Source organism: Ambystoma mexicanum, chromosome 4p (genome assembly GCF_040938575.1).
Source record: "Ambystoma mexicanum isolate Mex_15411 chromosome 4p, UKY_AmexF1_1, whole genome shotgun sequence".
NCBI classification, from domain to species: domain Eukaryota; kingdom Metazoa; phylum Chordata; class Amphibia; order Caudata; family Ambystomatidae; genus Ambystoma; species Ambystoma mexicanum.
In genome coordinates, this window is record NC_090927.1 from 1,047,187,784 (window position 1) to 1,047,202,840 (window position 15,057).

Sequence of the window (15,057 nt, forward strand, 5' to 3'; positions counted from 1 at the left end):
TTTTCACTTTCCCATTGATGGGTTCCAAGGGACCGGTCATGGCTAGTACCTCATCCGTCGTGATGTAAGAGGACCTCGCCCACTACGAAGCAGGCCTCTGAACTGAGCCAATTGGCTTGTACCCAATGCAACATATATTCATGTGCCATTTTAGACTTCGGGCCTCAGCACGAGTTGGGCTGTATTCCCGGCTGTAATACCGCCGACTTCAATAGCCCTAGCACTGACTGGTCCGGTGGTAATACCACCGGATCACGGGTTGGGCCTTAACGGTAAATCCCCATTCCCGATTGGGTCCATTGGATCCAATGGGGAATTTGCGGTGCTAATACTGCGGGCTAATACAGCCGACTGCAATAGCGCCGAAAACAGGAATTTTTGCCTCCAGAAAAAAGCCGGAGGTAAAACAACCGATTTAGCACCTAACTCGTGATAAGGCCAGCCCTTAAATGCAGCGGTAATACCGTTACCACCGCATTTAAGGGCTACAGCCCAACTCGTGATGAGTACCTAAGTTCAAATAAACCACCAATGTATTATGCAGTGCCTAGTACCTAGCCGTTGAAATGTACCCCCACTTTCCTTGTACACGTTCAGAAAGTGCCCTTGGTAGGATTTTCTGACGGATAGCAAATAATTGACATGCCAGGGTGTCAGATTTTCCTACCCCGTCATTTTTTCATAGCCCTGGGTGGGTTGCCCAATGCCTGCTCGCGGTAGGATTTTCTGACGGGTAGGAAAAAATGACAGGTCAGACGGTCAGATTTTCCTACCCCGTCACTTTTTTCTACCCCTGGGTGGCTTGCCCAATGCCTGCTGTCGGTAGGATTTTCTGACGAGTAGCAAAAAATGATGTTACAATTCCTGTCAGATTTTCCTACCAATAGGATTTTCTGACAGATAGCAAAAAGTGACATTATACCAGCATGAACCATATGTATCTTCATTTTGCTCCGACACAGAGCAAAGTACTTTTCACCAGCGGTGAGCCCGGGATCTGGTCGGCCCATACAATTAGCCTTTACTGAGCTGTCGTGGAGCGCATATTCTTTCCCCTGCAGAGCGGAAAGAGATTTATTCTGGGGGGCAGTGTCCTTGTTTTCACCGCTGATGGCCCCGGGGTCTAAAGAGGACTATAAGCGTTCTCTTGTATACGATCCTACTGGAACACTTTATTGCTGTCCAATGGTTCACCGCCTTTTGGGCCCAGGTGCTTGTACCAATTCGCTCCGACAAGTAGTGTTCTTCTTATTTTAACCGCTGAGCGGCCCGGGCGGTGGGTTGGCTGGGGGGCCGCAGCTGCAAACCGCCGCCACACAGTCATTGACCAGGGTGGGCTGGACTCTCGCCTCCCTCTTCGCTCCCTTCTGGACCACTTTCCATTCACTGCTGGTGAGACTTAGGTGATTTTGTCTCTACTGGCGCAGCACACTGGCTGGCCGGCACACCGCGCTGTGAGCTCCCTGTGGTGCTCCGATCGTGGGGCTGAACGTTCCCTCACTCAGTGGATGGTGCAGGGGCTGCACCTTCACCCTCCTTGGCTGCACAAGCACCCTCCTGACTTAGGGCCGGGGTGGGGTACAAACGGCAGAGTGCTGGGGGAATCCATTCCCTCCTTTGGTTTCCAGCGATGGATGCTGCCTTTACCTTTTCCATGCGGCGGATGGATACAGCTTCCCTCCTCTCTGCTCGGGAACGCTGTGGCGGCAGCCAGGCCCCGACTCGCCGCCCCCCGTGCCCGCCACCCAAAAACAACATGAGAACAGGGGATGAGGAAATTGCAGGGTTCCTTACCTCATTGCCATTGTTGTGGGGGCCAGCAAGGCCACTCGAGCCGGCCCCATTGGTGCTATGGGACACCAGCACCTTGAAAGCCCGGTGCCTCAGGGGGTTGCTGGGGAATACCGGTCTTAGATGGGGGACAGGGCAGACCCTACCAAGCACAGGCGGACTCTCAGCACCTTGATGGAGAGAGGGCCCAATGGCAACATGGCATGCAGGCCTGTGCTCGCACGGGATGGGTGTCAGGCCTAAATTAGAGATAAACTCATTCGGTCCTCTTTGGGAATATGCAGCCGTTCTGATGCAGGGGCTCCTTTTATTAGCATGGCCCATATCTTAAAGGTGCAATAAACGTTAGAAGGGACCCATACCTTAAGGGGCAATACACGTGGCAAGGTCACATAACACACTATATATCACCCTCGCCGGAGGAGAGCTCGACTGCACCTGAGGCATCCAAGCCCACGCGAGCCTGTGCAGCAGTCCAGAAAAAGAAGCTAACATGAGTTGTGGTAAAAATGCGATAGACCTGGGGCTCCATTTCCAACCGGTCGAGTTAACTGCTGTTCAAACAGTGAAAGCCACGTTGCGCAGGTAAGGGTGAAGATGACATAGTCACTGTACAGTATTGTAACCCTTCCCCTCCTTGCAAGTCCGTGAAAACCGCAAAAAGTCACGGCCATTTGAAAGTGGAAAACTGCTTACACAACCAATAAATCCGACTTCCTGGCAGGCGAATTTGCAAAAAACATCTGCCCTCAAATTCCAACGGCGTGCGCTGCAAGGACATAATTACTTGTGTTTGGGGGAGGATGTCCGGGATGGGGATACTACTTACCAACCAAGAAGACATACACATACCCGCTGTTGCTGGAACCAAAACAACAAAAAACAAACCCAGCGGCACCTAAATATGCGTGCCCTGCGCAGCATGGCTTCGTCCTTCCGCCATGATTTTCTACCTAAGCACGTAGCCGCCTTAAGGGCAAACGTCACGACTGACTAAAGGCATTTCAGAAAGTGTCGGCAAACATTTAAACAAACGTAATGCTATCGGGTCTCATATGGACTTTAAATGTGTGTTACAATTGAAAATGAAAGCAACATAAACCTCCCCTTACCAAACACTCCTTTCAGTTTCCAGGCAGCATCAGGTGAGTGCATGCAGTTCAGCTCTTGTAGAATTGTATATACATTTCGTTTAACATCAATTAACTTAAGATACGTTCTCACCCCTTTGTTGTAAGAGGAGCCCCTTTTGTAACCTCTGCTAATGCACATTGAAATAAGAGGCTGCAGCTGACGCTGTAATTCGTTGTACTCATCACATGTTGAAATAAAAAATTGTAACTACGTGACTTTCTAAACAGCTAGTTTTGAAATTACACAGGACAGCCGGTTTTTGGTATTGTAGACACAGTAGCTGCTGCGAATCTCACGCTAGAGTTCAGGCTCTGCAATGCTGGCAGATGCAGTAACTGCTGTGCAGCTAATAACCAGACCCTTAATTGGTCTGGTGTAAGTGTAAGTGTGTGTGTGTGTGTGTGTATATGTATATGTGTGTATATATATATATATATATATATATATATATTATTCATCTTTGTTAAAGGTACGTTATAGTTAAGTTGCACTAATAAAAAGCTATGATCAGTGGCAAAACTTTGTTAAAGGGACGTTCTGGTTGCAAGTAAAAGCGAAAACCCACAGAAATTAGTCAGTTATGGTATGCTAAGCAACCATAACTCGTACCATCACAGTGCACTGCTAAAACTAACACCCAGGACATCAAAGATGAAATCGCAAATGTCATTTATCACATCAAATATCTGGGCCACTTGTTTTTGTTCACTGACATATGTAAGCCAGGCGGTTTTGTTCAGTGACAAAATATGAAGATTGAAAAGGTGGCACATATCTAGATGTTAAACCTCTTGTATTTGGTCTCAGCTCATGGTGCACAAATAGGGGGCAATAAGCAAGCCTCAAACACACAATCAATTTGTATACATAATGATGAACTTTAATGTTATTGAAATATTTTGTTGATGTTGGTTCTTTCTTCCTTACTTTACTTTCCCTGAATGTGCCTCTGATTTGTATGCAATGTGGGTCTTCATATGTATTCTTTGTACTAACAAAAGTATGTAGTAAATCTTGAATTATTGACTATATATTCCATGTTTAACACTCCTTAAAACTCTGATAACATAGCATTCGTTATTTTACTATCCAAAATTACTAGACAAAAAATATTGTACTTCTCTGGTGCATGCTGCTGCCATTGCTTATGTGTATGTATGATTAGGGTCCTGTATTAACAACACTCCAGTAAAATGTTTTGTTTAGATGAGTACACTCTTTAATACATTAAGTAGTTCATGATAGGTCTCACGATCACCCCTGACATCTTGTTACCAACATTATAAACACAACCCCTTGCAGGGACTTTTCATCCAAATTAATTTCATATGTGATGTCATCAATGACATTTGTGATGTCATCTTTGATGTCCTTCATGGGTGTTAGTTTTAGCAGTGCACAGTGCTTAGCTTACCAAAACTGGCGAATTTCTGGGGGTTTTTACTTGTAACCATAAAGTCCCTATAACAAAGTTTATTCTGTGAATTTCATAGGTTTTTAGGAGTGAAAATGTTTCATGATATTACATCACTGTATACAAGTTATTAATAATTCCTCTTTTAACACATATTAAAGAACTTTAAACCTCCTTTAACAAACATTTTTACAACACACACTGATATGTGTCGTTATCAGCAGTGCATGCTGGGGATGCAAGTCATGGTTGAATTGCCTACGGCATGATGCTCGACCATGACCCCAGCTCCACCAAACCACCCCAGTTATCCACTGCACCTACCGTGCATCCTAGTTCAGTGTCCACTATAACCTCATAATGTGACCAATGGCGAGTATCCACAATCCATTGGGCACGGGCTTTGGCCATGCCGCATTCCCAATAGGCAAGTCAGAGTAGACATTTGTCCTTGCCGAGAGCCAGGCCACTGGCCACGCAGCAAAGTTATATCACTATTTTTTGTACTTTTGACACTTTTAATAAAAGTAAAACACAGGACAGATTTGCAAAAGCATGCGTTCAGGTCCTTGCTGATGCTCCTCATGCAAGTTTGCTGCAATCCCGTCCAGCACTTTGGGTAGTAGCCGTAAGCAGCATTTTTTTCCCTGTTTAAACCTAGGGCTTCGGTCATGCCCCATGCCGAAGGGCCAGCGGCGCTATACAAATAATAAACTAAACTTAACTAATAAGTAAATCAGAGTAGGCATTTTTTCTTTGCCGAGGGCCAGGCCCCTTTTCCATGCACCAAAGTTATATCACCATTTTTTGGTACTTACATTTTGACACTTTAGAAAATATAAAACACAGATTTGCAAAAACCATGCATTGAGGTCCTTGGAGATGCTCCTCGCGATTGTTTTCTGCAATCATGTCCAGCACTTCGGGCTGCAGCCACAAGCAGAATTTCTTTTGCCATTCAACCCTATCCCAATTTTGAAAAACGTGACCACGTAGCCGGTCCCTTGTGGACATGCCCACTTTACCCCCATTGCTGGTCCCTGTTGGTTATGGCCAATAGCCATGACCCAGACAATCCGGCCACGGCCCATGGCCACAGGCTATACCTCAGTCACCAAAGGTATATCTCTATTTTTTGTACCTACATTCTAACACTTTTCAAAAAATAAAACACGGACACATTTGCAAAAGCATGCTTTTGGGTCCTTGCCAATGGTCATTGCACCAGTTTGCTGCAAATCCATCAATTTTTTATTTTTTGAAAAGTGTCAAAATGTATGTAAATAAAAGTCATACACCTTAGCCCCCACTTGACAAAATACATTTAGACTTTGCACAAACATTCAAGGTTGCGTCTATCTTTCTAAACACCTTTGTTCACATTTGACAAAGAGCAGCAAAGTTTATAAGCCATTAAAAAAAGTTGTCTCCCCCTCTATTTTTGCTCATCTTGACAAAATCTCACCGACTTTGCGAAAACATTGATATCTGGGTCTAAAATCTTTTCCCAAACTTTGTGCATATTCGTCAAATGGCACCAAATTTATAAGCCTTTCAAATATTTTGGGGGGGCCCTCCTCTAATTTTGCTCTCTCTTGCCGTAACAGCACCAGACTTTGCAGCACAATTCATGGTCAGGTCTAGTATGATATTGCTAAATTTGGCAGTTTCATTGAGTGGTGCCAAAGTTCTAAGCTATGCAAAAACTGCTTTTTACCAACCCTGTAATTCAGAAATAGGCTTGGGTGCCCCCGAACATCTGAGATGTTCACGAACATCTAAGGACTGTCCCCAGACAACCAGACTGTTTGCAGACTTCGGAGAAGAAAAACACCTATTTTTTGGCTTTTTATGGCCATATCCCATCCTTATCACCCCTCATCCCCAGAGATTGTTTCATTAGATTGAAATGTGCAATGTGTTTTTTTTTTTTCCTGCAATGTCCGCGGACATCAGCAGCTGTCCGCGTATCCAACATGGTGACCGTTCCAAATTATCTGACGCAGCTTTTGTTTTTCACCATCCAATCAGCCGGTGCGTCTGTGGACATCACACCAGGCCCTGATTGGTCCAGAGGGGTATCCGCTGACTGAATAGTGAAGTGAGTCCACGGAGTGGACACAGATATCACTAATTTCTTTTCGCCTACGTTTTGGCTGTTTTTCACAAAACGACTGGACGGATTTACACCAAATTTACAAAAGCACGTTTTCGGGAGCAAGCAGCTGCTCCGAGCGCAGATTTGGTGAACGTCCGTCTAGCGATTTGGGCTGCAGGCGGGAGCACATTTTTTTTCCATTGCGTCTATGAGGAAAACCCCACATTTTGGGACCCCCTATATATTTGCCCTCCTCCTGGACGAAACCTCACCAGAATTTGCAGAATCATTCCGAGGGGGCCATATACCAGTTTTGCGAGGATTCATCTGAGGGGCAAAGTTATATGCCGCCCAAAAAGTGCTTTTAGGAGTTGAGCAAATTAACCATAACTACAGGGCCGCTACTACAGGCCCTGTATTACACAAAACTTTGCCCACGACTACAGCCCAAATCGCTGGATGGATTATCACCAAATGTGTGCCAGGAGCGGCAGCCTGCCCCCGAAAGTGTGCTTTTGTAAATTTGGTGTAAATCCATCTATTATTATTATTATATTTTTATTTTTTTTAATTTTTTTTTAAACGGCCAAAAAGTGGGTAAAAATTAATCAGGACATCTGGGCTGGGTCAGCAGACTTACTTCCATGTTCGGTCCGCGGACAAGCCTCCAATTTGTCAAGGGGATGCTGTGATGTCTGCGGACATCGGACATGCTCGCTGATTCCATTGTGAAAAGTGTCAGGCCTTTGACACAGTTAGCCACGATACCCTGACCAAAAGACTAGAAGACATAGGCATAACAGACACAGCACTATGCTGGACCAAATCATTCCTAGCAGACCGAACAGAAACCGTATGGATAAAACCTTTCAAATCCACTCCACGAGTTAACGACTGTGGAGTGCCACAAGGATCCTCACTATCTCCACTATATTTCAACATGTATCAGACTCCGGTCATCAGAATCTTCAAAAATTACAACATTACATGTTACAACTACGCAGATGACACTCAGACCATCTACAAAATCAAAGACACCGATGCCGACCACTCAACCCTAACCGACTGTCTAAAAGAAGTCTTCAACTGGATGGATGCCAACAACCTGAAAATCAACCCAGGAAAGACAGAAATCATGATCGTATCCAAAGACCAAGAGAACGAAACCACCATCCCATGGCCTACGGAAATGGGGAAACGCACCAACACCATCGAAGGTAGTAAAAAATCTGGGAGTCCTAATGCACAACACCCAAACCCTGGAACCACAAATAAATGCAACAGTGAAGAAATGCTTTTTCCTCCTCCACACGGCAAGAAGAATTCTACCTTTCCTCTCCTTCACGCACAAAACACTATCGTCGCTCTAATCATGTCAAAATTCAACTATGCAAATAGCCTCGACCTCGGAATACCTCTTGAAGAAACTGCAACGGATCCAAAATGCAGCACGGAGACTACTCCTCAAACTATCCAGAAGAGATCACATCACTCCAGCCCTAAAAACACTACACTGGCTCCCAGTAAAACATTGCATCACCTTCAAAACAATGTGCATAACGCACAGGGCAATCAGCGGACAAGGAGCAGAATTCCTACAAAAGGAAGTCTACAAACCAAAGAGACCCCTCTGATCAAGCAACGAAATCCGACTGGAACTCAAACCATACCTTAAGAAAAAACTTGGAGGCACCTCCTTCTACTACTTAGCCACAAAAACCTGAAACATCCCAAAAGAAATAAGAAACACTGAAGATCACCTAAAATTCAGGAAATCACTAAAAACCTGGCTCTTCAACACCACAGACTAAATCTGGAAACCAAAACCGGAAAAAGGATGACTAAACCGGAAAGGACACGGACATCCCGACCCGAGAGGGTAACTCCCACGGCACCTAGACCGGTGACACCGGATGGACTGGAACAGAGGCGGCACGCACAGAGACTGAGTCAACTACCCCAGACAATCCCACCAACAGTTTTGCCCGCCCCTTAGTTACCGCCAGGTACCACAGTGGTGTGGAATTGTCGAGATATTGGCAATCGCCACACTACCTGAGAGGTTGACATTGGCAGGTGCACTGGCCGCAGGAGTATGAAGGGAGGATAGGGGGAGCTATAAGAGAGCATGTTCGAGGTGGGGGCCAGGGGAGTAAGGAACCTTATATGCCAGTCGGACCCAGATCAAGACAGAGCAGCATCAGGGGAGACCACGCAAGCTGAGCGCCTCAATTCAGGATAGAGACCAAACTATCCTACCCTACTAACAATTTCCCTTTCTGCATACACCTCTCAAACTCCAAACCAAACACAACCAAACCTACAGCACAACAAACCGCACAAACTTCACTACACTGCAACAACAAAACAAAAACACACATAGTCTTGCACAACAGTACACGACGACTACCGGCCGCAAACACCCCAAGCCCAGCCAAAGGACCAACCGGGCTGAGGCCGCCAACAGCACATCACTGCTCTCTTGCACTTTTCCTGCTTCCTCCCACTAACTCAACCTCCCCACCTCTTTCAGAACCGCCAGAGTGCCAGGGGACCACTCCGGTGGTGATAGTGCGCGGTACAAATGTCCTTTAACATTAACATATGTGTTGGAAATGCCCACCATGTTGGATTCGCGGACAGCACCCGTTGTCCGCAAGCATTGCAGTAAAAACATATTAAAAACACAACATAGGGGGGTGGCTTGAGGCTCCGATGATGCAGACGCCTCTCTAAGAGTGCCGTGGGACGCCCGGCTTCCCGCCACAAAATGGCCATTCTTTAGCCCGACTCCCGGCATGGAGACGGCTTGCTCATCAGCGGAACACCTCAGGAGCCTGTAGCCCGACTGTCGGCGAGAATCGGAGCAGGGAAGCCCCTGTTCACCCGACCGCTGAAGTCCTCCCTGGACCCCGACCACGCAGGGCCGGGGAGCCAAGGACCGCCTCAGAGACGTTTCTCTGCCTGCATTGACTCTCCAGCCCCTCGGCTCGCCGACCGGGACCACAACTGAGGTAACCCCGGCCGCGATAACACCCAGAGGGCGGCCGCGGCCCCCCCGACTAAGCCCAGCACTCTGCAGCCGCAGAGCCCTATGAGGACAGCAAGCAACGAGGAGGAGCCCCAGAGGGCTGCAGGGACCCCGTGCCAGGGGGCGGGGACCCACGTGGGTGCCCTGCATCTCCTCACCCAGCGCTCGCCGGAGCGCCTCTGGCCTGGTGCCGCTGGGGCCCGGAGTCGCCTTGGGGGGCTCCATTAACCCCCCCCCCCAACTACTGCAGATTCTCAACTGCAGCTGGAGCCCCCCATCTCCACCAGTTTACCAGGCAGAGGGCCCCATCACCCCACCAACACCAACTACCCAGCCGCGGCTGCCCCTGAGGAGCCGCACCCAGCCCAGCACTCCAACCTGCTGCCGGGGCGTGGGGAGGACCCGGCTCGCGACCAGGGAAAACATCAGGGGCCCTGAACACAATTGAGGCTGAGACCTGGAGGTCTCTAGAGCCTTGTTAAGGCACGGGAGACCCGCGCCCCCCACCACCACGAACTCCATCAACACCAACTACCAGCCGCAGTGGCCCCTGGGGAACCGCCCCGACCCGGCCTACCAACCTGCTGCCCGGGGAGCTGGGGAGCCGGCCCACGACCAGGAGAAGCACCCAGGTGGGTCTGGGGGCCCCACGCTGACTCTCTGCCCTGACCACAACTGAGGCTGCTACCTGGTGGTCTCTGGGCCCCCGCTACACCACGCTGGACCCTCGCCCTTCCCGCCTGCCACTGCAAGCCCAACACGAATCAAGGCTGCACCTTCTCCCAACCTTTGTGCCTCCAGCAACCACTAAGAGGACCTGGAGTGACCCTGTTGTGAGGAGCCCCCGCCTGAGGTGGCGCCCCCCCGACACCACCTTCACCTGGGTTCCCGTGGATCTGAGGTAAACTTGGGGAGCTCTCTCCCTCCAATACACCCCACCGCTACCAACTGAAGTGAGGCCCCAGGCCCTGGCCCATCATCCCAGCCTAGCCCACGATATGGCCTGGTCCCATTTCCCCCCCCCCCACCATAGACATAACGCTCAAGCGGCAAGTGGCCTGGCCAGCATTCCATCCACTGCAGGGGGAGCCAAATCTCCCACCCTCCTGGACCAGCTGCCCCCTACTAACTCGGCAGGGAGGCCCCCAACATACTGCCTCACCGAAACCAGTGCACCTGACTGGAGGAGGGGGGGTCCTCTCTGCCTCTGCCCCATTACACAGAGAACTGCCCTCAGCCAAAAACGCTGAAATATCCAAGCAGAAGGGCCCAAAATCAACGGACATAGCCAACCTGGTGTAGTTGAAGGACAAATCTAAACAACCGTACCCCCCCTCCGACTCGACCCCCAGGGGCTATGGGCCACAAAGGACAATATCCAGGCCCTCCTAGCGGATATCAAGACAGAGTTCTGCAACTGTATGTCAGAGGTCACGACCAAGATAGAGGGCCTGGACGGTCACGTGGAGGAGGTGAAACACAGGGTGGGGGACACAGAAGACCAAGTCATGGAGCACTCAGCCCAGATCGCAGAACTGCAACGGAAACTCCATTCTCTGGAGGACAATACCAAGAGCATTCACCGCAAACAGGAAGACTTGGAAAATAGGGCCTGCAGGAATAATATCTACATCAGGGGGGTCCCCGCCACGATAACAGACATCGGGGATCTCTTCCAAACCCTCCTCCCAGACTGTGATAACTCACTGCTCCTCCTGGATCGCACGGACAGACTGCAAAGTCGCAGGAACACCTCGACAAACGCTACCACTGAAGTGATCACCAGAGTTCACTTCTTCACCACGAAACAAGAAATTATGATGGCCAGATGCTCACGGGGGACCTTACATACCAGGGGCCACTATACAACTTTATCAAGTCCTAGCCGCCTCAACTGTCCAATGTAGACGAGCCCTACGACCACTGGCGGCCTTCCTGCAGGAGCGCAAGATCAAATATCGTTGGCTCTACCCAGCCTTGCTCCAGTTCACATTCAAGGGTCAGGCAAGGGTGATCCAGGCTCTCAAGGAAGTCTGTGGCATCATGTGGGGTGAGCTCTCGTCCACTGAAGAAGACCTGACTACCTCCCCGACAGACAAACCATGCAGCTCAACGCCAAGGTCACAGCGCAGTCGCTGGCGGAAAATCCTGAAGGGAGGGAAGCTCCCTGCCGCACACGACCAATAACTTACTGCTGATTCTCCATGCCGGAAGTTATACTCTCGGCACCCGGGCGTCCTACGCAATGCCCCAGTGGATGGAGAGTCACTCTGGCACGAGGCCCGTTGGGCCTAGTTTGGTTGATTTTTATGTTTTTTCCTTTTTGTTGGGCTGGGCTCCTTCCCAGCCCCTGGGGTTATTGGGCCAAGTTTGGCCCTGGTTGGGTTAATGTTAAAACCCGTTTGCAACTGACTCACATCTACTACCCTCGACTGGAAGACTCCTGCCAGCGGTCGATTAACCACCCCACCACTCACCTAACCACTGAATGTGATCAGCGGACCTCCCCCACCACATACCAAGCTACGCTATGTCTCTCTGAACGTATGGGGCCTGAATTCCCCCGTAAAACGCAAGTCTACCTTCCACCGGTTACAAGACCTCCAAGCATCGGTAGCGTTCCTCCAGGAAATGTATCTTCTAGCGGAAGATTTCCCTAGGCTACGGTGCCGGGCATTCCAGACCCAGTACCTGGCCTCAGGAACCATTAAAAAAGGAGGCACAGCGATCCTGCTGGTGAAAGGCACACCCTTTAAGGAGAAAGGGACTCTGCAGAGCCCAGATGGCAAATTTGTGGCGGTTAAAGGGGACCTGTATGGCCAACTCCACACGCTGATCGGGGTCTACGCACCAAATGACGGTCAGGAGGCCTTCTTCACAGAACTGGAGTCATCTCTCCTTCCCTTTCTTGAGGGCCAAGTGGTCTTCGGCGGGGTTTTCAACAGGGTCCCCAACCCCCTGCTGGGCTGAACAGGCATGCCGTTACTCAGGGACTTCAAGATTGCTCTGAGCTAACTGTTCAGAACCTTGGGGGTGGTGGACACCTGGAAGGTCCTCCATCTGGACACAGCAGATTACTCATTCTTCTCCCATGTCCACCGCTCCTCCCGAATCAACCTGATTCTAGCTAGCCCACAGATCCTGCAGTTCACGGATGAAGTCGAAATCGGCACAAGGGTTCTATCTGACCACTCCCCGATCCCCCAGTTGCAAGGATCTTTGACCCAGACCCCCCCTGAAAGATGCCGATGGGCCTTTATATGAACCGATGTTCCATATAAACCAAGACACTAAATCCTAAGCGATTAAGAACTACTTTAAGGAAAAAACCCTGACCTTACCTCAACAGCTACAAGATGGGAAGCCATGAAAGCCGTAGTCAGAGGGGAACTAATAGCCCAAGCTGCCTCATACAGGAAGAGGCGAGCTGGGAGAAGGTGTCAGCTGGAGGAGGAAATGGCTGAGGCAGACTCGATCCTGAAGAAGAAATGGTCACCTAAGGCAGCCAAACTGGTGAGATTAGCCCGCACGAAACTGGAGGATCACTACGCAGAGGACACAGCGCAGTCCCTGATCAGGACAAAGTAGAGCTATTATGTAAACAGCAATAAGGCGAACGTACCTGGTCAGCAAACTAGCCAGAACCCGCCGACGAAACCACATCATCGCCCTGAAGGACTGGAGTGCAGAACCCGGTATGGGGAAGAGGCGAAACTACAAATAGCGGCAGCCCACCTGGCCAACACCCTGACCTCAGCCCCTCGCCCATAGGCTCTCCAGGAACAATTCGTAGCGGATGCCCGGCTACCGCAGCTCTCAGAAGCAAACAGAACCACCTTAGAGGCCCCAATTACGACCGAAGAGGGGAGGAAACACTCAAGGCCTTTGAAACCCAGGGCCCCTGGCCCAGACGGCTTCCCGCCCAAGTTCTACAAACTCTTTCGCCCCTGCTTCTGAACCCACTGACGAAGCTCTTCAACTCCTTCCGAAACACGGGCTCTATAGCCCCATCCATGCAGGAATCCACTACAGTCATGCTCCTGAAGCCAGGCAAGGACCCAAAGGAATGCTCATCATATAGACCGATATCACTTCTTTAATGTGGATGCAAACGCTTACTCAAAAGTATTGGCAAACAGGCTGGCCCGAGTCCTACCATCTATCATAGACCAAGACCAGGTGGGATTCATCAGAGGCAGAAACACTGTGCACAACATTCGCCGAGCACTTAACCTCATCGGAGTGGCGACCCAAGACTGACGAGACCTGGCAGTCCTGACCTTAGACTCCACCAAAGCCTTCGATGGGGTGGACTGGAAGTTCATGCGGCTCACTTTGGAGGCATTCTGGTTTGGCCCCGCATTCCAAAGGATGTTGTTGGCGAATTACAAATCCCTGAAAACATCACTGAGACTCAACCAAAAGACCTCCACCTCAATTCCGCTCTCATGTGGAACAAGGCAGGGCTGCCCGCTCTCTCTGCTGATCTTTGCCCTGGTCATGGAACCATTTGCCCAAAGGAAACGCTCTAACGACAAAATCGCTGGGCTGGAGATAAACGGGGAGCAGTTCAAGATCTCTCTGTATGCCGACGATGTAATGATCTCCATCACCAACTGTCAGGCCTCATTACCAGCCATTCTAAACGAACCAAAGGCATTTGAACAAGTAGCAGGATTTCAGGTGAACTACTCCAACCACCCTTCAAGCACTCTGCCCATTGACATGGAGGTCAGACTGAACAGCATACTTCGGGATACGCCTTACAGCGGACCCGAAAAAGCGAATGCAGCCAATTTCCCACCCCCCCCACCCCTATTCAAGGAATTGGAAAACGACTTGAAATGCTGGGCCAGCCAAGATATCTCCCTTCTGGGATGAGTTACAGCATGTAAGATTAACTTCCTCCCCAGATTTCTGTACCTATGCCCCGCTCTCCCAGTTTCCCCTCTGAAACAAGCCCTGGAGCAACTGCAAAAGAAGCTTACAAAATTTGTCTGGAAGGGCCGCATGGCTAGAATACCATTGAAAGTCATGACGGGGGCAGCTAAATGGGGCGGCCTAGGGCTACCCAACATCACAAACTACTTCCTGGCAGCCCAACTAGCGAGCGCCTCCGTCTGGAAGGAACAAGAATCCCCCCCCCCTCCGAAATGGGCCCGGATCGAGCAAGCCAATTGTCAACCGCAGCTACGTTCCCTGCTGCACACCCCAGGGGCCCTCCAGAGCCGCGGACCACAGATGCTAACATCTACCAAAGCAACCCTTGATTCATGGGCATGGGCCCGGCGAAGGAAGAAGCTGCGTAAGGGCTTGGGCCCGCTCTCCTCAATCATCTGGAATCCGGACTTCTCCCCAGGGATGGCAGCATCAAACGATGGAGGCCTCCGCTCCCTTTCGCAACTCTACGAGGGCCACAACCCACTTAGCTTCGAGGAATTGTTGAGGTGTACGTCCTTGGGACGCTGCGTACCAGAGCTTCCAGGAGATGCACGCTGAGGTGATGCCAGTCTGTCGGTCGATTGTTGCCACAAAGAGAGGGAACGCAAGGAGTCAGCCCCACTTCCGCCCTAATGGCACAGGGTTGAA

General features: G+C 50.0%; 1 protein-coding gene across 3 annotated transcripts in view; it reads left to right on the plus strand.

The window, feature by feature from the left end:
* Positions 1-2,857: 2,857 nt before the first annotated feature.
* Positions 2,858-15,057, plus strand: part of MCM9 (minichromosome maintenance 9 homologous recombination repair factor) — a 907,286-nt gene continuing 895,086 nt past the window's right edge. For all 3 annotated transcript variants that reach the window (XR_011260482.1, XM_069606612.1, XM_069606614.1), the window contains exon 1: positions 2,858-2,936. Coding sequence is in view for 2 of the 3 variants with exons in the window: in XM_069606612.1 (XP_069462713.1) it covers positions 2,858-2,936 (79 nt within the window). In the remaining variant the exon portion in view is untranslated. The remainder of the gene's footprint in view (positions 2,937-15,057) is intronic.